This window comes from Cucurbita maxima, unplaced genomic scaffold (assembly GCF_002738345.1).
Source record: "Cucurbita maxima cultivar Rimu unplaced genomic scaffold, Cmax_1.0 Cma_Scf00031, whole genome shotgun sequence".
Classification (NCBI taxonomy): Eukaryota; Viridiplantae; Streptophyta; class Magnoliopsida; order Cucurbitales; family Cucurbitaceae; genus Cucurbita; species Cucurbita maxima.
The window spans coordinates 187,985-203,971 of record NW_019272047.1 but is presented as its reverse complement, the minus strand read 5'-3'; the positions used below and the strand labels follow the sequence as shown (position 1 = coordinate 203,971).

The window sequence follows — 15,987 nt, the reverse complement described above, 5'->3', positions numbered from 1 at the left end:
ATTCAAAGGTTTTATTCATTTTTCGGCTATTTTCGTGGTTTCGTCTTTGTTGTACCTTAGGCGAGGTTGTCTTTGCCAACTAAATACAATTTGTGCGGAATTTGCCGCTTGTGCGTGCATATTCAATCGTTTGTGACTTAACCGACTTGCCTCTACACTAAACTAAGTCATTCGGCTCGACCTTTTCTCTACTTAGGGTCAAGGTCTCTCGCATGCAACGTCGCATTCTATCTTTTCATCTAGATTTTCAACAATATAGCTCACATATCATGATGTCACCCCAATTCCTGGGTGTCATCGTCCATTAGCTCACTTGGACATACTGTCGAGAGTGAATATACGGTTTGTTCATAGCATGGGGACATCCCGAACATCCATCTATCCAGGTTCTATCGAAACATTGGACCCTCCCGTGTCCATCACATATCATTTACAAACCCCGTACCAGATAACGGATGCATAATTCGGTCTCAGACACATGGGCAAGGGTGCAATGTCAGCGCACTCGTGCCATCCGACACTGTTCTTGAAAAACCTATTTCAAAGAAAGTCACCTAAGACACTCGTCTTGCAACGCTCACCCTCACCATAACACACAGGTAGCTTACTTAAGCCACATGACCTAGGGGTGGTGAAAAGCTGACACCATATCTTGAAACTATGTCGTCTTTCAATCTGGTAGGTGTAGACATGATTTTGGTGAACGGTTATACGATGTCATTGACACCAAATTTGACGATTATCTTTCATATGGATGGACTTAACTCTAGAACCGCATGGTCAAACTTCTTTCGAAACCTTAACTTTCGCTTTGTTATGGATGTAACTTTTTCAAGTGTATTTTTTAAACAAAGATTTCCATAACTGTCGAGGGATACATTGACAGATACAACATGAACCAGTCAAAGAATACAAACAAGAATCCTCACAATTTACAAATGGCTTCAATAAATAAACAAATCTTATTACATTCAAATATGAATTTCAGGAAGAGAAATGGTATGGGAAAAAGAAGAGGAAAAAAGAAAACGACACTCAAAATACTGATGGTCGGCACTCACTTTGGTAAGTAGAAACTGCTGCAGAAAGCAGATGTTGTAAAAGCATGGATCATCGAGCCTATGGGAGGACTTGGTTAACCTCTCTCTGCTGCTAACTTCCTCAGCTTTTTAATGTACTTGGCTACTATTCACAATGGGAGGACTTGATAGCCTCCTTGGTTTAGCAGGGGAACCTGTAATGGAGAGCCGCTTCTTTGCAGAACCTGTGCTTGCAGATCCTTTTTCCATTGCCTCTTTCTTCGGTTTCACAGATGGACTCGCCAACCGGGACCGAGCCTTAGCAGCCGTCTTCGACGTTGGCGTGTAACTCGAAACTGAAGGTAAACTGGCAATGCTTATGTCATCCCTGAATGATGACCCTCCTATACTATGCCTCCGGGTGAGCTTTGAGTTGACACTCACGGGGCTTCTCATGTCATCATCCCCACTCCAGCTGCCTACCTTTAAGTTGGCTACATTTGTTTTCTTTTTGCTAGATGATGAAGATAATGCTCTAGGAATGGAAGGTGACTGATGCCTATGCACTTGGCTTGGCTTTTGGCTAGTAGGAGTCCTTGGAGAAGGCTTCGTAGGGGAGTTCGGATCGCGACGAGCATAAACTTGGATTATGTCGATTGTAGATGCATGAGTTGGGACGTTTGTGACAGAAATGTGATCTGGGTGATCGGCTGTGCTTTGGAGTTCCCATGGGCGAGCTGCCATCCATCTCTCCAACCAACTCCAGCCCCAGTAGGGATTATTTGAATCCATGACAGAATGGGTTGTAGTTTTTGAAGAACTCTTCCATGTTCGCTGAAACAATGGGTGTTAGGATCAAAACTTATTTCCATTCTAAAAGGGATCGGTACTCAATCCTATTATGAGCATTCTTTCAACATTCTGATAATAGAAAGCAACAACTAAACTGCAAGGAGTTGCTATAACCATCTGATGTTTATATAAAAGCTAGTGAAGTGAGATAATATATTTGGTACCAGCAAATTCTTTCTAAACTATCCCGAAAGAAATTGTAACAGTCCAACCTCACCGTTAGTAGATAGTCTTATTTGGGCTTTCCCTTTCAGGCTTCCCCTTAAGGTTTTTAAAACGCGTCTACTAGGGAAAGGTTTTCACACCCATAAAAAGAATGTTTCGTTCCCCTCTCCAACCGATGTGGGATCTCACAATCCACCCCCCTTCAGGACCCAACATCCACACTGGCTCTCATTTCCTTCTCCAATCAATATGAGACCCCTCAATCCACCCCCTTCGGGACCCAGCATCTTTGCTAGCACACCGCCTCGTGTCCACCCCCTTTGGGGCTCAACCTCATCGTTGGCACATCGCTCGATGTCTGACTCTAATACCATTTGTAACGGCGCAAACCCACCGCTAGCAGATATTGTCCTCTTGGGCTTTTCTTTCCGAGATTCCTCTCAAGGTTTTCAAAACGTGTCTACTAGGGAGAGGTTTCCACACCCTTATAAAGAATGTTTCGTTCTCCTCCCCCAACGGATGTGGGATCTCACACCTACTATAGCTAAAGAAATATGAAATTGTAGTACCTGATGTGAGTGAGCATACGCCAAAGCTCGTTCTCTTCTTGTTGCGGCCTCTTGCCTGTTCAATAGTTTGGCTTCCATTTGTGCTTTAGAATGGGTGCTACGATTCCAGACATCATCCATCTGTAGTGCAAGTATAATGGTTGCAAATTACAATAAAGAATAGAAGGTCAAAAGAAGAACATTATTTTAATTAAAACCCATCTACACTACTTGAAGTTCGATTTCACAATTTTTCTTAGATAAGCAGAAAGCATAAAGTAACTGCAAAGAACAACAGTTGATCAATGATACTTTATTGTTAAACAAAAAGAAGAAACTAAAAAGAAAAGAAAAACTTCCCTGCATGATGATAATAGATCTTTGGTTTAAATTTGGACCTTAGTACATGTTTGTATATTATATGTATAGATGAAATGTGCAACAGCCAAGTCCATCGCTAACAGATATTGTCCTCTTCGACTTTTTTTTTCGGACTTCCTCTCAAGGTTTTTAAAACGCGGTCTACTAGAGAGAGGTTTCGATACCCTTATAAAGGGTGTTTTGTTCTCCTCCCCAACCGAGGTGGGATCTCACAAAAATGTGTATACACTGGGCAACTTGGAACAATTTATTTAAGTACCAACAAGAAAGGTAAAACAGGCGGTACAAGTTCATACGGCCATAGCACAGACTTACAGAAGTTCTGAACTTCTCATGATCTTTCTCACGTTTGTTACAAAGTTGCCGCTGGAAATCCTGATTTTCTTCAGACATTCTTACTCTCCTTGCACGAACCTCTGACTGTACATGTGCAAGCGTTTGCATACTTTTTAAAGTAGAGGCCACCTGCCGTTTCACAGAGTGGCCTTGTACCAACGACCTCAATCTCATTATCGCTTTGAGACCCCTTGATACTTTCCTCGCCTGTATGGTAAAAATCATTCATAAACACTCAGGGAATATCATGATGCAAATCATTGCCAATGCTTTCCAATATCCAGCAGAAGAAAATCTCTTTCAAATCCGGGATAGAGGTGAACGATATCGAAGAATGCTTTCATGATGTTATGAATAGCAACAAAAAAAGTGAATGAGCATACAGATTCCAATATCTAAATCTCCCATTTCCAAATAAAGAGCAACATCAATTATAAATAACATCTTGGCTCATATTCTAAATTTTCACCCGATACAATGAACTGGAACTACCCGTGTATTGTACCAATTCATATACTACTCAGAGATAAAATTTGGTTATGAATTCTACAAATTTCTGAAGAACAAATAGCTGGAAATAATCATAAATGCATGTTTGTTTCATCAACAACAATTAAAGATGATTCTCATCGCTTTAAAATCTCAAACTTCCATGTAAACTGGAGTATAAAGTACCTTATATCCACGAAAGGCTGATTGAATAATAATAGCTCCTGTTTCCTCAGTCATTTCTGGCTTACAGGGTATAATACTGGGTAGATGTTCATCATCCACAGCCAGCTGAGCTTCATCAACAGCAGGCTCCACCGCCACGGAATGCAGAAGCTCGCTCGGTTCATCCTCTGGCTTAGTTTGATTGATATCATCTTCCATAGGAGGAGGTTCCGCGGGAACATCTAACAGGGATGGTTCCACAAATGTGTCCACACTCTCCTCCCTTTGGAACCATTTTTTCTTGGATCTTTCTTGTATCTGTTGAAATAACATATCTATAAGTTAAAAGGAAGATTTCCATATGACTAATAAGTTAACAGAAGTTGCTCCATTCGACCTTGTTACTGAGAACCTTCCTCACTGCAGCAAACCAACCCCCTTTCTTCCCCATTTCCTAGTCATTCATATGTCTTCTTTCTCTTTATCTGAACAGAAGAATATCCAAACGCGAAAAGGATCATAAATAGCAATATAAATTGTGGCGTCTCAATCGATTTTTCATAGATAGAAACAGATCATCAAATTACGAGAAAAAGCAATCAAAAGACCTAGAAATCAATCAATAAACGATGCAACATCTATATCAAAAAACTGGAAAATCTTAACAAAAGAACGATCGTCATGCCGAGATTTTCTAATGAAACGAAACTCAAAACATAAACTCAAAGGCAGAAGAAACAAATAAAATCCATAAGAAACGAGCGATCAGATCAATACCCATCCATGAACCTTCAAAGAAAATTTCTCTTGAAAAGCACAAATATCGCCCAGAAAAACGATTAGAACAGGTCTAGAGAGCGAGAGAATAGAGGCGGGATTGGGAAAATGAACGAGTCTCCGGATTTTGACGGTAGCAGGGGAACAAATAGGGCCGACGAATTCTGATAAATGTTTATTTACAGAACATCATCATCTTCAATATCAATCACGAGCAGTAACAACAGAATCACATTTCGGCTGCTACTCCATTTTCACAAAGAAGAATTTAACAAAGAATTGAATCGTACCAGAAAGCGAATTTGACCATCTTTTCGCTCCGCCATTGACACGATCCCATAACTATAAGCGATTGGTTGGTTTTCATGTCGTTGGTCGTTACAATTAGAACTCTTTTCTTTCATGGCTGAGCTTCCTTTTTCTTATTAATTTCTGATTCAAAGTCAAAATACATGAAAGGTTGATATTATTCAAAAATGGGCAAATAACGCCAAATTCTAACTCTATTTATCTCTATTTCCTCCTTAATTTTTTTTTGTTATTGTTCGGGTGAGGATTTAAATTACGAACATAATAACATATTTATAAAGTAGTTATTTAGTTCAAAATTTTATTCTCTTTTAAATATGATTTTTTAATTAACAAATTATTAGGCTGGCTATCGCTTCGTCTCCGGCTCTATTATCGGCCGAGTTGCTTCACTCTTCTCCCTAGATGTGTGGCATGTTCACGCTATTTCCACCACCTACGATACGATAAACTATGTTACCTACGCTAGGACTACTCTAGAAAATTATACGTTTGGATACCCCAAAAACATATCCAGTTGAGACGGAGCAGACAAAAGGTATGACTCGCTTGCAGATATTGGGCTTTCCCTTTTGAGTTGCTTAAGGCTTCCTCGCCCTTATAAAAGGTGTGTTTTGTTCTCCTCCCAACCAATGTGGGACATCACAATACACCTCCCTTCGGGGCCCAGCGTTCTCGCTGGCACTCGTCCCTTTCTCTAATCGATGTGCAACCTCCACCAAATCCACCTTTTTTGGGCCCAACATGTTTAATAGCACACCGCCTATTGTCTACCTCCCTTCGGAGAACAGTGAGAAGGTTAGCACATCTTCCGGTGTCTGGCTCTAATACCATTTGTAAAGACTCAGATCCGCCACTAGCAGACATTGTCTTCTTTGGGCTTTCCATTTCGGGCTTCCTCTCGGCTTTAAAACGCATTTTCTAGGGGAAGGCTTTCTTGCCTTTATAAGGGTGTGTTTTGTTCTCTTCTCCAACTAATAGGACATCTACCTTTCATTATTAATTCCGATTCCAATTCTTTTTTTTAAAAAATATAATTAGTCAACTTTTAAAAATAATACAGAAAATTAAGAGTTTTTTAAAATAAGAATAACATTTAGCAACAAAAAAAACATATAATCGAGTTTTTTAGAACGCTTTTACCTAAAATATTTTATTAGAAAACAATTTAATGAAATTATGTGATAAAATATCATTAATCTTTGTGTCATATTTAATCAATTTAAAAAATATTTGCTTCAAAAAGAATAATCAAAACCCATTATTGAACTAAAATGATATTTTAACTATAATAACTAATTTTTCAAAAGACAATTAACCAAAAATTACCCAAATTAATTAAAATTTGTAAATATTTGAAGAATCTTCATAAAAAAAATGATAAAATCCCAGGTCGGTTAGGTTAAANATCTGAGCTGTATTTTTTTTTTTTTTTTTTTTTTTTTTTTTTTTTTTTTTTTTTTTTTTTTTTTTTTTTTTTTTTTTTTTTTTTTTTTTTTTTTTTTTTTTTTTTTTTTTTTTTTTTTTTTTTTTTTTTTTTTTTTTTTTTTTTTTTTGAAAGATTATTTCTGTGTTGAAATCAAATACTTCAAAGCTGCAGCTACAATATTACAATACCCTAAAATCTCTTCCTTTTCTTAACCAAAAAGATGGATTCTTCAGAACCCATTGGCTCAGATTATCCTACACCCTACCACTTTTTTCACTTGAAACAGGCTAATTATCATACAGAGGTGAGGTCGTCCCCGGCCATGGCAGGGGCCTTCGGTGCGCTTCTACTACCTGCTGCTGCCTATATCCCCGTTCCCTCCTCTCCAACTCCCATCGACGTACTGATCGGCCTTTGCATAATGCATTTTAATGGCTGCCACCGGATCGGAAATGCCAGTACAAGAATTACCCACGAGAATCCCTCCCCTCCCGACGACGTTCATTCCAACAATCATTCTTCCCTGCTGCTGTAAACTCGCCAGCGAAAGAGAATCGAACCCGTTTCTTCTGTGTATCTCGGAAAATATATCAACTGGGTAAGGTCGTTTCTTAACACCATCTCCAGTTTTGTAAGCTTGATTATCATTTTTTGCGAGTGTCAGCAATGGCTGCTGCTCGGTTTTAACAGATGTTGTGGCGTAGCCACTGAATGCAGCAGGATACTTCGCCTGTAAAACGATAGAATCAGGCATTGCGGATAGCCCGGTCTGTAATCCGCTTCCATCCCAAAACCCGTAACTCCTTGACGGAGCATTCTCTCCCATATCGTACGTACTGCTCGACTTATGAAGTCCCTTTTTCGTACCACACTCGTTAGAACCAGAACTCGAATTCTGCTGGGAAGGGGCATGACTTAGTATCTGACCGAACAGTTTCACATCACCTTTCCTGCATGGAACATCGGAATCTGAAGCACTGCCACTGCGTGAAGTGTTCTTCCAATGATCATGACCGAATTCCACATTTGGAGGCGAAAAAGGAAGCTCAGCAGACCGGTGGCACAGCTTGGAACTGTTACAGTTTTGAAGACGGCATTCCTGTTCCTTGGCAACATACGTACTGTTACAATTGATGTCTGGTTTTGATAATGCTCGAACAACAGGAAAAGATGTGTGATTGATCGTTCGATTCATGTCCTCGATGATTGGCTTATTGAAAGGATGGCTGCATGGAAACTCGGACGATCCAACGTGGCGTGACAAATGATTTTCACGCTCGGCATAGTCATCTCTGTTCATCGGTGTTTTGGGCGCATCCCTAACCTCCAATTTATAAGACTTCTCCACAGAATCCACTTTAAGAAAGTTGGGATGTGAAATTTGTGGATCAATTCCAGATGAATCCTGAACCAAGCACTGTAATATACTTTGAGCATGTAAATTACTGTTACTTCCTTTTTCTTCTCCAAATGCGAGCTTCGTAATAGCTCCGCTCTCGCTGATAGCTGTTGAATTTTCATCAACTGTAGACATGGATTCCGACCTCAGAACATTGGGTTCGTTACAGCGGTTGCTTCCAGCTTCGGTATTTTCAGAAGAACCTTCGATTTTGTGGTCATGCACTGGCTCGGGCTGGCTTGGAGAAGCACAAGCATTAGCGAGATTACAGGCAGAATGAGAATCAAGATTTGGCGCGTCCTCCTCTACTTCCTTCGATGTCTCGGAAAACAAGTTTCCAACAGCCTCAGCACGTTTAGCGTCTGACTGTTGAAATGCTGTACTTTCCCCAAATTCACTAAAACCATCCACTGACTTGGAGCCAATTTCCTCGCTACTACGAGCTCCTTCCACAACACAGTGGGCTTCCGAGTCGGTCCCGCTCCCACTGGCGTCGTTACTGCTCCTTGGCGTTCCTACATCTTCAGAAGTACGGATCAAATCCAATCCAAGGCATTTCCGAGCTTTGCTGAAAAAAACCTTGCACTGGTCCCTAGATTTCGACCCGACACATCTTGAAATCATATCAAAATCTTTACCATAGGACGACACAGCCTGCATGAAGATAGACTTTTCCTCATCTGTCCAACTCGAAGAATCTACATCTCCAGAACTATCATCCGAACAAGGTTCATTATCTGTTCTCTGCATAGCATTCAACGTCGAAGGCAGTTTCGTCACAGAATCCACTTTATGGCACTTCGGCTCCCTGTAGTCCTCACCAGGATGGATAGCACTTGTAACGCAAGAACTCATCGGTTCCGAAGAAATCGAACCACATATACCAACAAGAACATCAGCAGCAACCGTTTCTTTTTCGGATTGAAGTTCATCAAAACGGCGAGCACATGTCAGCTGAGTTTCAATATTGCTGTCTTCCTGTGCTGCCATTACTGAAGCAACACCCAAAATGTCGAGGGACGTGGTGTTTACGCCGGGATTCCATTTCTTCCCTGATGTTAACATGTATGTCATGGTAGAAGATTTCATTTGCTTGCCCAAATCCAAATTTTTTCTCTTCTTAAAACTATCAGACTTGTGATTTTTGTAATAAAACTGGATACAATCAGCAGTGGTTTTGTGGCTGAGAAATGATGAAATTTTTCTAAAATCCTTTCCAAACAAAGATAGCTTCTCCCAGAATAACTCTCTCTCTGTTAAACTCCAAGGGTTTATCATGCTCCTTTCCTTCTCAACAGCACATGGATCTTCAACCAACCCGTTATTGGAGACGAACCTTAAAGCCGTCTTTTCGTTTTCATCCAAAATCATAGCTGGCATCTTCAAAATATTCCTGTAACGCCGAACACGTGGATTCGACAGCAGCTTGCTGGAGTAACAAGTAGCGATTTCTGAGTTACGGGCACGGTTTTGACATGCTCCTAAAAAATCAAAATTTAAACGATTATTACATCATAATGACAGTTCATGGTTCTAAGAGATGAATTTTCTATCAGATTTCGTGAAAAACGAGTCAACAAATTACAATCACAAAAGCTTTGGAAAGATAAATGTAGCTGGCTGCCAAGCACTCACAAAATGGAAGAGAAAATTATACTCATCTCAGAATACTACAAAGGTTTTGAAGTCATGCATATTTTTTAAGTTCTATATGAGTTCAGCTTAAATCTCTGACTACAAGAGGGAAATATCAAACATATTCACTTTCTTTTAAGCTTTCTTAGTTGTAACGGCCCAAGCCCAAGCCCACCGCTAGCAGATATTGTCCTCTTTAGGCATTCCCTCAAAGTTTTTAAAACGTGTCTACTAGGGATAGGTTTCCACACTCTTAAAAATCTGTTCTACCATACTTAAGTTTCAGAATGAACTCAACTCATGATAGCACATAACAAGCCTAATCACACAATCTCCACCTATTAAAATGAACCATGCGGGAGCGAATCAAACATTAAAAATGAGCAAGCACAACAAGAAGTACAGATAGCCTTGCTTTCTTTAATTGAAGACAGAACTTTCAATAAAGCAATCATACTTGACAAATATTTGCAGTATAATTTCATCATTAACATTCTAATTCACTTTAAAAATATTCAAATTCCATAGTTTTATCATCAACACAAATAGAGCCAATACCTTTTAACATAGAAAATCGGCATCGAACATTTGAAGAATTTGTTTGACTATAAAACAAATAGCAAGTCTAGAAGAAGGAAAGATAGAACTCAACTCACCATGCTGAACCACGCGGGAGCGAATTGAAGACCTGTACTTCTGATGACCAGAATATGTAACCCTTAGACTCAACTCCTTTTTTTGGGGCTTTGAGCGACATTTCTTCACAGAATGCAGCAAACCTTCTTTCCATGAGTGTTGCAAGGCTTTAAATCTAAGGGTTAATGCACTCTCCTTAAATTTTAAAAACTGCCTCCTCATCAAAAATTTCTCTTTAGTAAGCTTCTCGGTCTCCGAGCAGGGGACAAAGTTGGTGCTTTGACTACTGATCTTAAACATTTCAGCTGGCAAGGACCCAAAAATTACTTCTGCAGCCTTACTTGCATATTCTTTATTACTTGCAAAAATTAGATCACAGAGAGACGATCCACTAGCCGCTTGTGCCATCAAATCACCACAAATGGATTCACCGGTACAACTCTTAGCACGAATACATTCATTGCATTCATCCACAAACGGCTCAGAGATTGATAAACTCCTTCCCGTCTTGTCAGATACAATTACATCTGTAACTTCAGTTCGGGTTGGTTCATTAAATTTCGACATCACAGTTCCAGGACTATCAATTTCCTCATCTTTCGTATCGACATCTTCAACTCCCACGACGTTCTTGCAGACTGGCATCTTCTCAACTGTTGAATCCGAAGTAGAAACTACTTTCAAGGAAGTGTGTCGAGGAGAAATACATGACACACCATCTGATTCTTTGACATATATCGCACTGCAAGATTTCGAACGAGAAACATTGCCTCGATTTTTAGATTTCAAAGACTTAAGTTCATTTTCAAGTAAATCAATTTCAGATTCAGTCATCTCCAACGTCTTTGAAATATCACTTTTATACGCTAGCAGCTTATTCAACGTCGACTTCCCAAAACATGATTCTACTGTATTTGGATCATCAGACTGAAACAGTTCAACAAGTGATGATCCTATTTTAGCAATAGAACTAATCTCCAACTTCTCTAAACTAAGGAAGAAGTTCTGAAGCTGATTTTGTGAACCGGACCTGGGTGAACTACATTTCATGCCATCGACACTTGCTGCCTTACTAAATGGTTTATCCTCCAAGCCTATAGCAGTCAATTCAAAAAAGAAAAAGAAAGAAAGAAAAGAACGTTCAGCATATATAAAGGTAAGAAGATTGGATACCAAAGTTCCTATTAAAAGATTTTAAGGTACAGAATTATTTCTTTGCTCATAATTACAATTGGATACTAAAAGAATTGGAAGCACCCGCTCAACGCCTTATTCTAGAAAAAAGCAACTATATTTCAGAAAATAAAGAGAAAACAAAAGCAATCTCAGAAAACCACAACAAAACAAACATATAATGGCTATGGAGAAAAGTTACAAAAAGAGCCTGAATAAAAATAACGAGCTTGGGTAGCACCACACAAAGTCCTGCCAAGTCATAAAGCTCCAATCAAAACTCGTTTGTACCATAAGTGGAGCATGGTTCGTTGACCCCTGAAATCCAACCAACAACATCCCCCTTGAACTTACAATCAATAGACACAGAGAAGGATCCCACCACCATGTCCAAGACTTCAATATTGATCTCTCTCCACATCATAAAAATACCACCGGCAGATCCAACCATATCCAGGGTTAGCCAAATCACTCCTCTGGAGCTCCAAACAGATTTCACAACTCTTTAGTCTACCTCGTCAAGCCTCGTTTCCAACAAAGTGACTACATCTGAGTTAGCTCTACCAAATAAGATCGTTAATCAATGGTCTTTTCAGGGAATCCCCAAAACCCTCACATTCACAAATTATTCTCATTGAAAGAACCTAAGAGCCCTGATATCACTTTCTATAGAAACCTCTGTGTCCAGGCCATCTATCTCCATCTCCTCCTCATTCATTTCATTTTCCAAAATTCTTACAAACTTGTTACCCTCGCTAGCTATTTTCTTCTGAGCATCACAACCTTTCTTCGCAGAATTCCCTATTAAGGATCTGATACACAAGTTACTCTACTTCAAAGTTCGCACCAAGTTTTTGCTAATCGCAAAGCCCTCTGGCACAACTTCCACCACTGTATTTGTATTCTTCTCCCGCCGGTCCCACCAGGTTGAAATTTCCCTCGAGTTAACTACTTACGTGATTTCTAAAAAATCTTCCTCTTTTGTTTGTGATTAATGAAGTACTTGTTGCACTCAAATTTCCAGAAGAATGTTGGGTAGTTCGAAGCATGAAGTAGGTCTTCAAGGGAGTCTATTATCCAAACAAAAGACCTGAACCTTTTCCTCACTGTACACAAAGTGAGGACAACATGATTCATATTCCACTTAATGTTGAAGAACCATTTGTCTGTCCAATTGCTTAATCGTCAGCATAATTGCCCATCGTCGTTTTATGTTACCTTTTGGCTATCAATGAGATGAGGACATAACTCATACACATCCACTCACCCCATATAAACAGAATGGACACGTCCTTCATTGGGACCCAAAATTCAACATTAGTTCTTAGGCCAAGCATAACATATTCGGCTCAAAATGAAAATTTTCATAGTTTAATAATGAACTTTGCAAGTTGAAGGAATATTTTTGTCGCGATCTAGGTAGACAAAACCAAACCTCCAACTTCTTAACCTTTGCTTCTTTCTTTTTCGACTTCATACAACTTGCATTGTTCAGGGCCAACTAAGACTTTCATTTTTCAACCCTCAAAACTGCACAAGCAAAAAAGTCCTCCTAATAATGGCACAAATCATTTCAGAGTACAGCTTACATCACACATAAGGCAAGCAAAAAAAAATCGAATAGTAGACTACTATACCTTCCCCATATTAAATCTTAAATTGACTATGCCAACTTGAGTCTAATAGAATGGTCAAGGCATTAGTAAAAATGCTGTAAGAGTAGGGTAGGCCTAAAATATAGTCACAATTTGTTAACAAATTGAACTAACTGCAAGTATAAATCACTTTGAAACCCTAAAAGTATCACGTCTAATAATATTTTATCAATGAAAAAAAATTTACCTGATGATGAACTACAAGCAAAAGAGGATGGAGTTGCAGGAGATGCACAATCTGAAAAGGGTAAAGTTTTAGGGCTTTTCTCAGAAAAGTGTGAACCAAGGGAATGAGTTAATTCAGCACTAATACTGGAAAGAAGAGTCCCTTCTTTTCTCATACTTGTATCAGGAGCCTCAACTTTTTCTTTCTCAAACTTCGCTAATCCATCACCCCATCCAAGCCTTGGCTTCTTCTTAGAAATGGTATCTTCAAAAGGCAGAGAAGATGTCACACAGGCAGTAGCTTCAGCAGAAGAGCTTTCTATTAGAGATGAAACTCTAGGAGGTAAATCAGCCTTTTCATTCTTTGAGTTCGTCGAACTGCTGTAAGCAGATGCACGAGACGACAAACTCCCAGACCTGGACCACTTCAGAGGCTTCCAATCAGTGGAGCCAAGGGAAACTTCAACATCAGACCTCAGGCCATTTTCTGACCCACAAGCACCACCAACCTTATCATTACGGTCCTTAGAGTGAATTTGATCTGAGACACTTACAACATCAGATTGAGGAGAGGAATGTGTCGCTGTATCATCTACCGACCTCTGATCAGAACTCACATCCTGCGAGGAAGGCCTTCGAGACGGGTTTCCGAATCCATTGGTAGTCTCCCTAGAGTAACTTCTCCAGTCTCTATAACTAGAAGAATCTCTACTTTCTCTCCCAATTCTAATATTTTTTCCATCTCCGCGAGGAACTGACGGCCGGAAGCTCTCATTTTCTACTACCCTGTCACTGAATGACCGAGAAGGCCCATATCCATGACTAGCTTCTTCAGAAAACTGGTGCCAGCCACCCTGCTTACCATGACCTTCCGGAGAAAAAAACAACAAAAATAATCATTAACAGCAGAGAAAAAATATACAGGCAGTGATAAAACCAAGTATCCTAATCAAATCCATTATTATCCAAAGCTTCAAAAAACAAACCCCACCCAAAAACTCGAGGTAAAAAAAAAATGCGAATATGGTATACCTGCTTAGACGCCTTAAGATCTAAGAAGTTCGAAAGCCGAAACAATAGAGTAAAATCAGAACTCACCAGTAGGTCTTCGGAAATCTGCAGAACCCCACCGGTTGAACTCACGAGATCCATGATAAGAGTCCCTCCATCTGGTCGCAGACCCTATGGCCTCCGATTTCTCATGTTTCCTCTCCTTGAAGAGGTCTTTCCTGTCCCACGGCAAAGGTTCTGGCGGCATGAAAAGCAAGAAAAGCGCATGAGCCTCCACGACCAACGAGTGCCCCACAAACACACACAAAATCCAGTATAAGCCCTAGCGCCTCGCCCCCACCACCACAGCCAAATTCCAATTCAAACTACTCGGCAACCAATTTCACGAACTTGCAACGCGCATAATCACATAAACAAAAGCTCAATAAACTGAGCACCGACTGAAAAAACTCTCGTAAACCAATAATATCCGCTTTGGATCTTCAAATACAAAATCTACAGCGCTGCAAATGAATCATATGGCTTGAATCAGATCAAAAAGACAACGAATTAGAAGAGAGTTCTTCTTCCTCCTCCACACTTCCTGGGATTTGCAATCTTCTTAGCGACTCCTTTATCTCCCTTTCTTGGCTGGTGGAAAATCTGCTTCTAAAGCGAGGAAGTAAGATGAAGAAGAAGGAAAGCGCAAAGAAAGACGACAAAGAACAAAATAGATCCTTGAGTAGAGAGAGAGAGAGAGATGGGCGTCCGGATCTCAACGAGATTGTTATACCATATTTCAATCACGCTTCAAGTCCGGGAAAAAAATAATAGCAATTATTATTATTATTCATTTTCAAGACAGAATTATTTACTGTGTTCCCAAAATACCCCTGCTTTGTTAACGTATTTACATATCCGACCCACCGACTTTCTTCCCACCTAGAGCAACAAATTAAATATATTCGTAATTTTTTATTTGGAAATTTTTGTAAAACATTTTCAGGAATTTTAATAGAGATTTTTATATTCAAATTTTAAATATATTTTCATATTTAAATATTTTTTGAACGAATCATTTCATTTTTTAATTACAAAAATTTAAATATTTTGTTGCTATTAAGAAATATAAATCTAATTTTAATTTTAATTATTATTCAAAATGTATTTGATAATAATTGCAATAACTAATTAAATATTATGATAATAAATTAGTATTAATTAATTTATGAGTATGTTTTATGTATTCAATGTAAAATATCATATATATATTTTAGTAGTTTTTTTTTTCAAATTTTAAATCATAAAAACAAAGTAATAAATAAAATTGCAGAACTCTGAATCCAGGGGTAACTTCGTAATTGCGGCCTAAAATCAATGACTTTCTCTAAAATTCAGCCCTTCCCGCCTTAAACAAGTTGGCCTTTTTATTCCGTTTGGCGCCCATTAAGAGACTGAGTCAAACCGCCAAACGACAAAGATATTAAAAATAATAATAATAATAATATAATTTGCCACGTCATCAACGCTTCGTGCAAAGTCACGTGAACCGCTTGGAGCACGTGCTCTCTGCACCCGCTCCAAAGTTTCGAACTATTCCCCACGAGAGGGAAAAAGATAATTAAAACAAATTTTAAATTTAATGTTCATTTAGTCGCTTTAATTTGAATTTAATTTCGATTTTAAGTCTTTTAATTTGGTTCATGAGTCAAATTTAATAATTATGACGATTTAAATAGCAACTAAATTATTTTTTAGCAAAATAATAATTAAGAGAGAAAAAAAAAAAACATCCTTTCACGCGCTTACGGCGCGCGTGAGGCCTCCATCCTTTACCTTCGTCAAGTTTCCTTTTGACCTTTTA

General features: G+C 39.0%; 2 protein-coding genes across 5 annotated transcripts; both read right to left on the bottom strand.

Moving 5' to 3' along the window:
- Positions 1-903: 903 nt before the first annotated feature.
- On the bottom strand, positions 904-5,178 carry LOC111466344 (protein IQ-DOMAIN 1-like). 3 transcript variants are annotated; one of them, XM_023110948.1, is made up of 7 exons: positions 5,023-5,178; positions 4,733-4,896; positions 4,353-4,440; positions 3,977-4,273; positions 3,281-3,508; positions 2,606-2,725; positions 904-1,853 (listed from the first exon to the last, which is right to left on the bottom strand). In XM_023110948.1, the coding sequence occupies exons 3-7, from the start codon at positions 4,404-4,406 to the stop codon at positions 1,170-1,172; spliced, it is 1,383 nt and encodes a 460-aa protein (XP_022966716.1). In that variant the 5' UTR covers positions 4,407-4,440; positions 4,733-4,896; positions 5,023-5,178; the 3' UTR covers positions 904-1,169. The 3 variants fall into 3 exon arrangements, with proteins under 3 accessions (XP_022966716.1, XP_022966717.1, XP_022966715.1); XM_023110949.1 differs by lacking the exon at positions 4,733-4,896; XM_023110947.1 differs by lacking the exon at positions 5,023-5,178 and having other exon boundaries at positions 4,733-5,014.
- A 1,434-nt stretch (positions 5,179-6,612) lies between these two features.
- LOC111466339 lies at positions 6,613-14,870 on the bottom strand. Of its 2 annotated transcripts, XM_023110941.1 has the most exons (5): positions 14,232-14,870; positions 13,312-14,001; positions 13,156-13,206; positions 10,161-11,234; positions 6,613-9,350 (listed from the first exon to the last, which is right to left on the bottom strand). In XM_023110941.1, exons 1-5 carry the CDS (start codon positions 14,389-14,391, stop codon positions 6,820-6,822), a joined length of 4,506 nt encoding a protein of 1,501 aa, XP_022966709.1. In that variant the 5' UTR covers positions 14,392-14,870; the 3' UTR covers positions 6,613-6,819. The 2 variants fall into 2 exon arrangements, with proteins under 2 accessions (XP_022966709.1, XP_022966707.1); XM_023110939.1 differs by having other exon boundaries at positions 13,156-14,001.
- Positions 14,871-15,987: the final 1,117 nt, after the last annotated feature.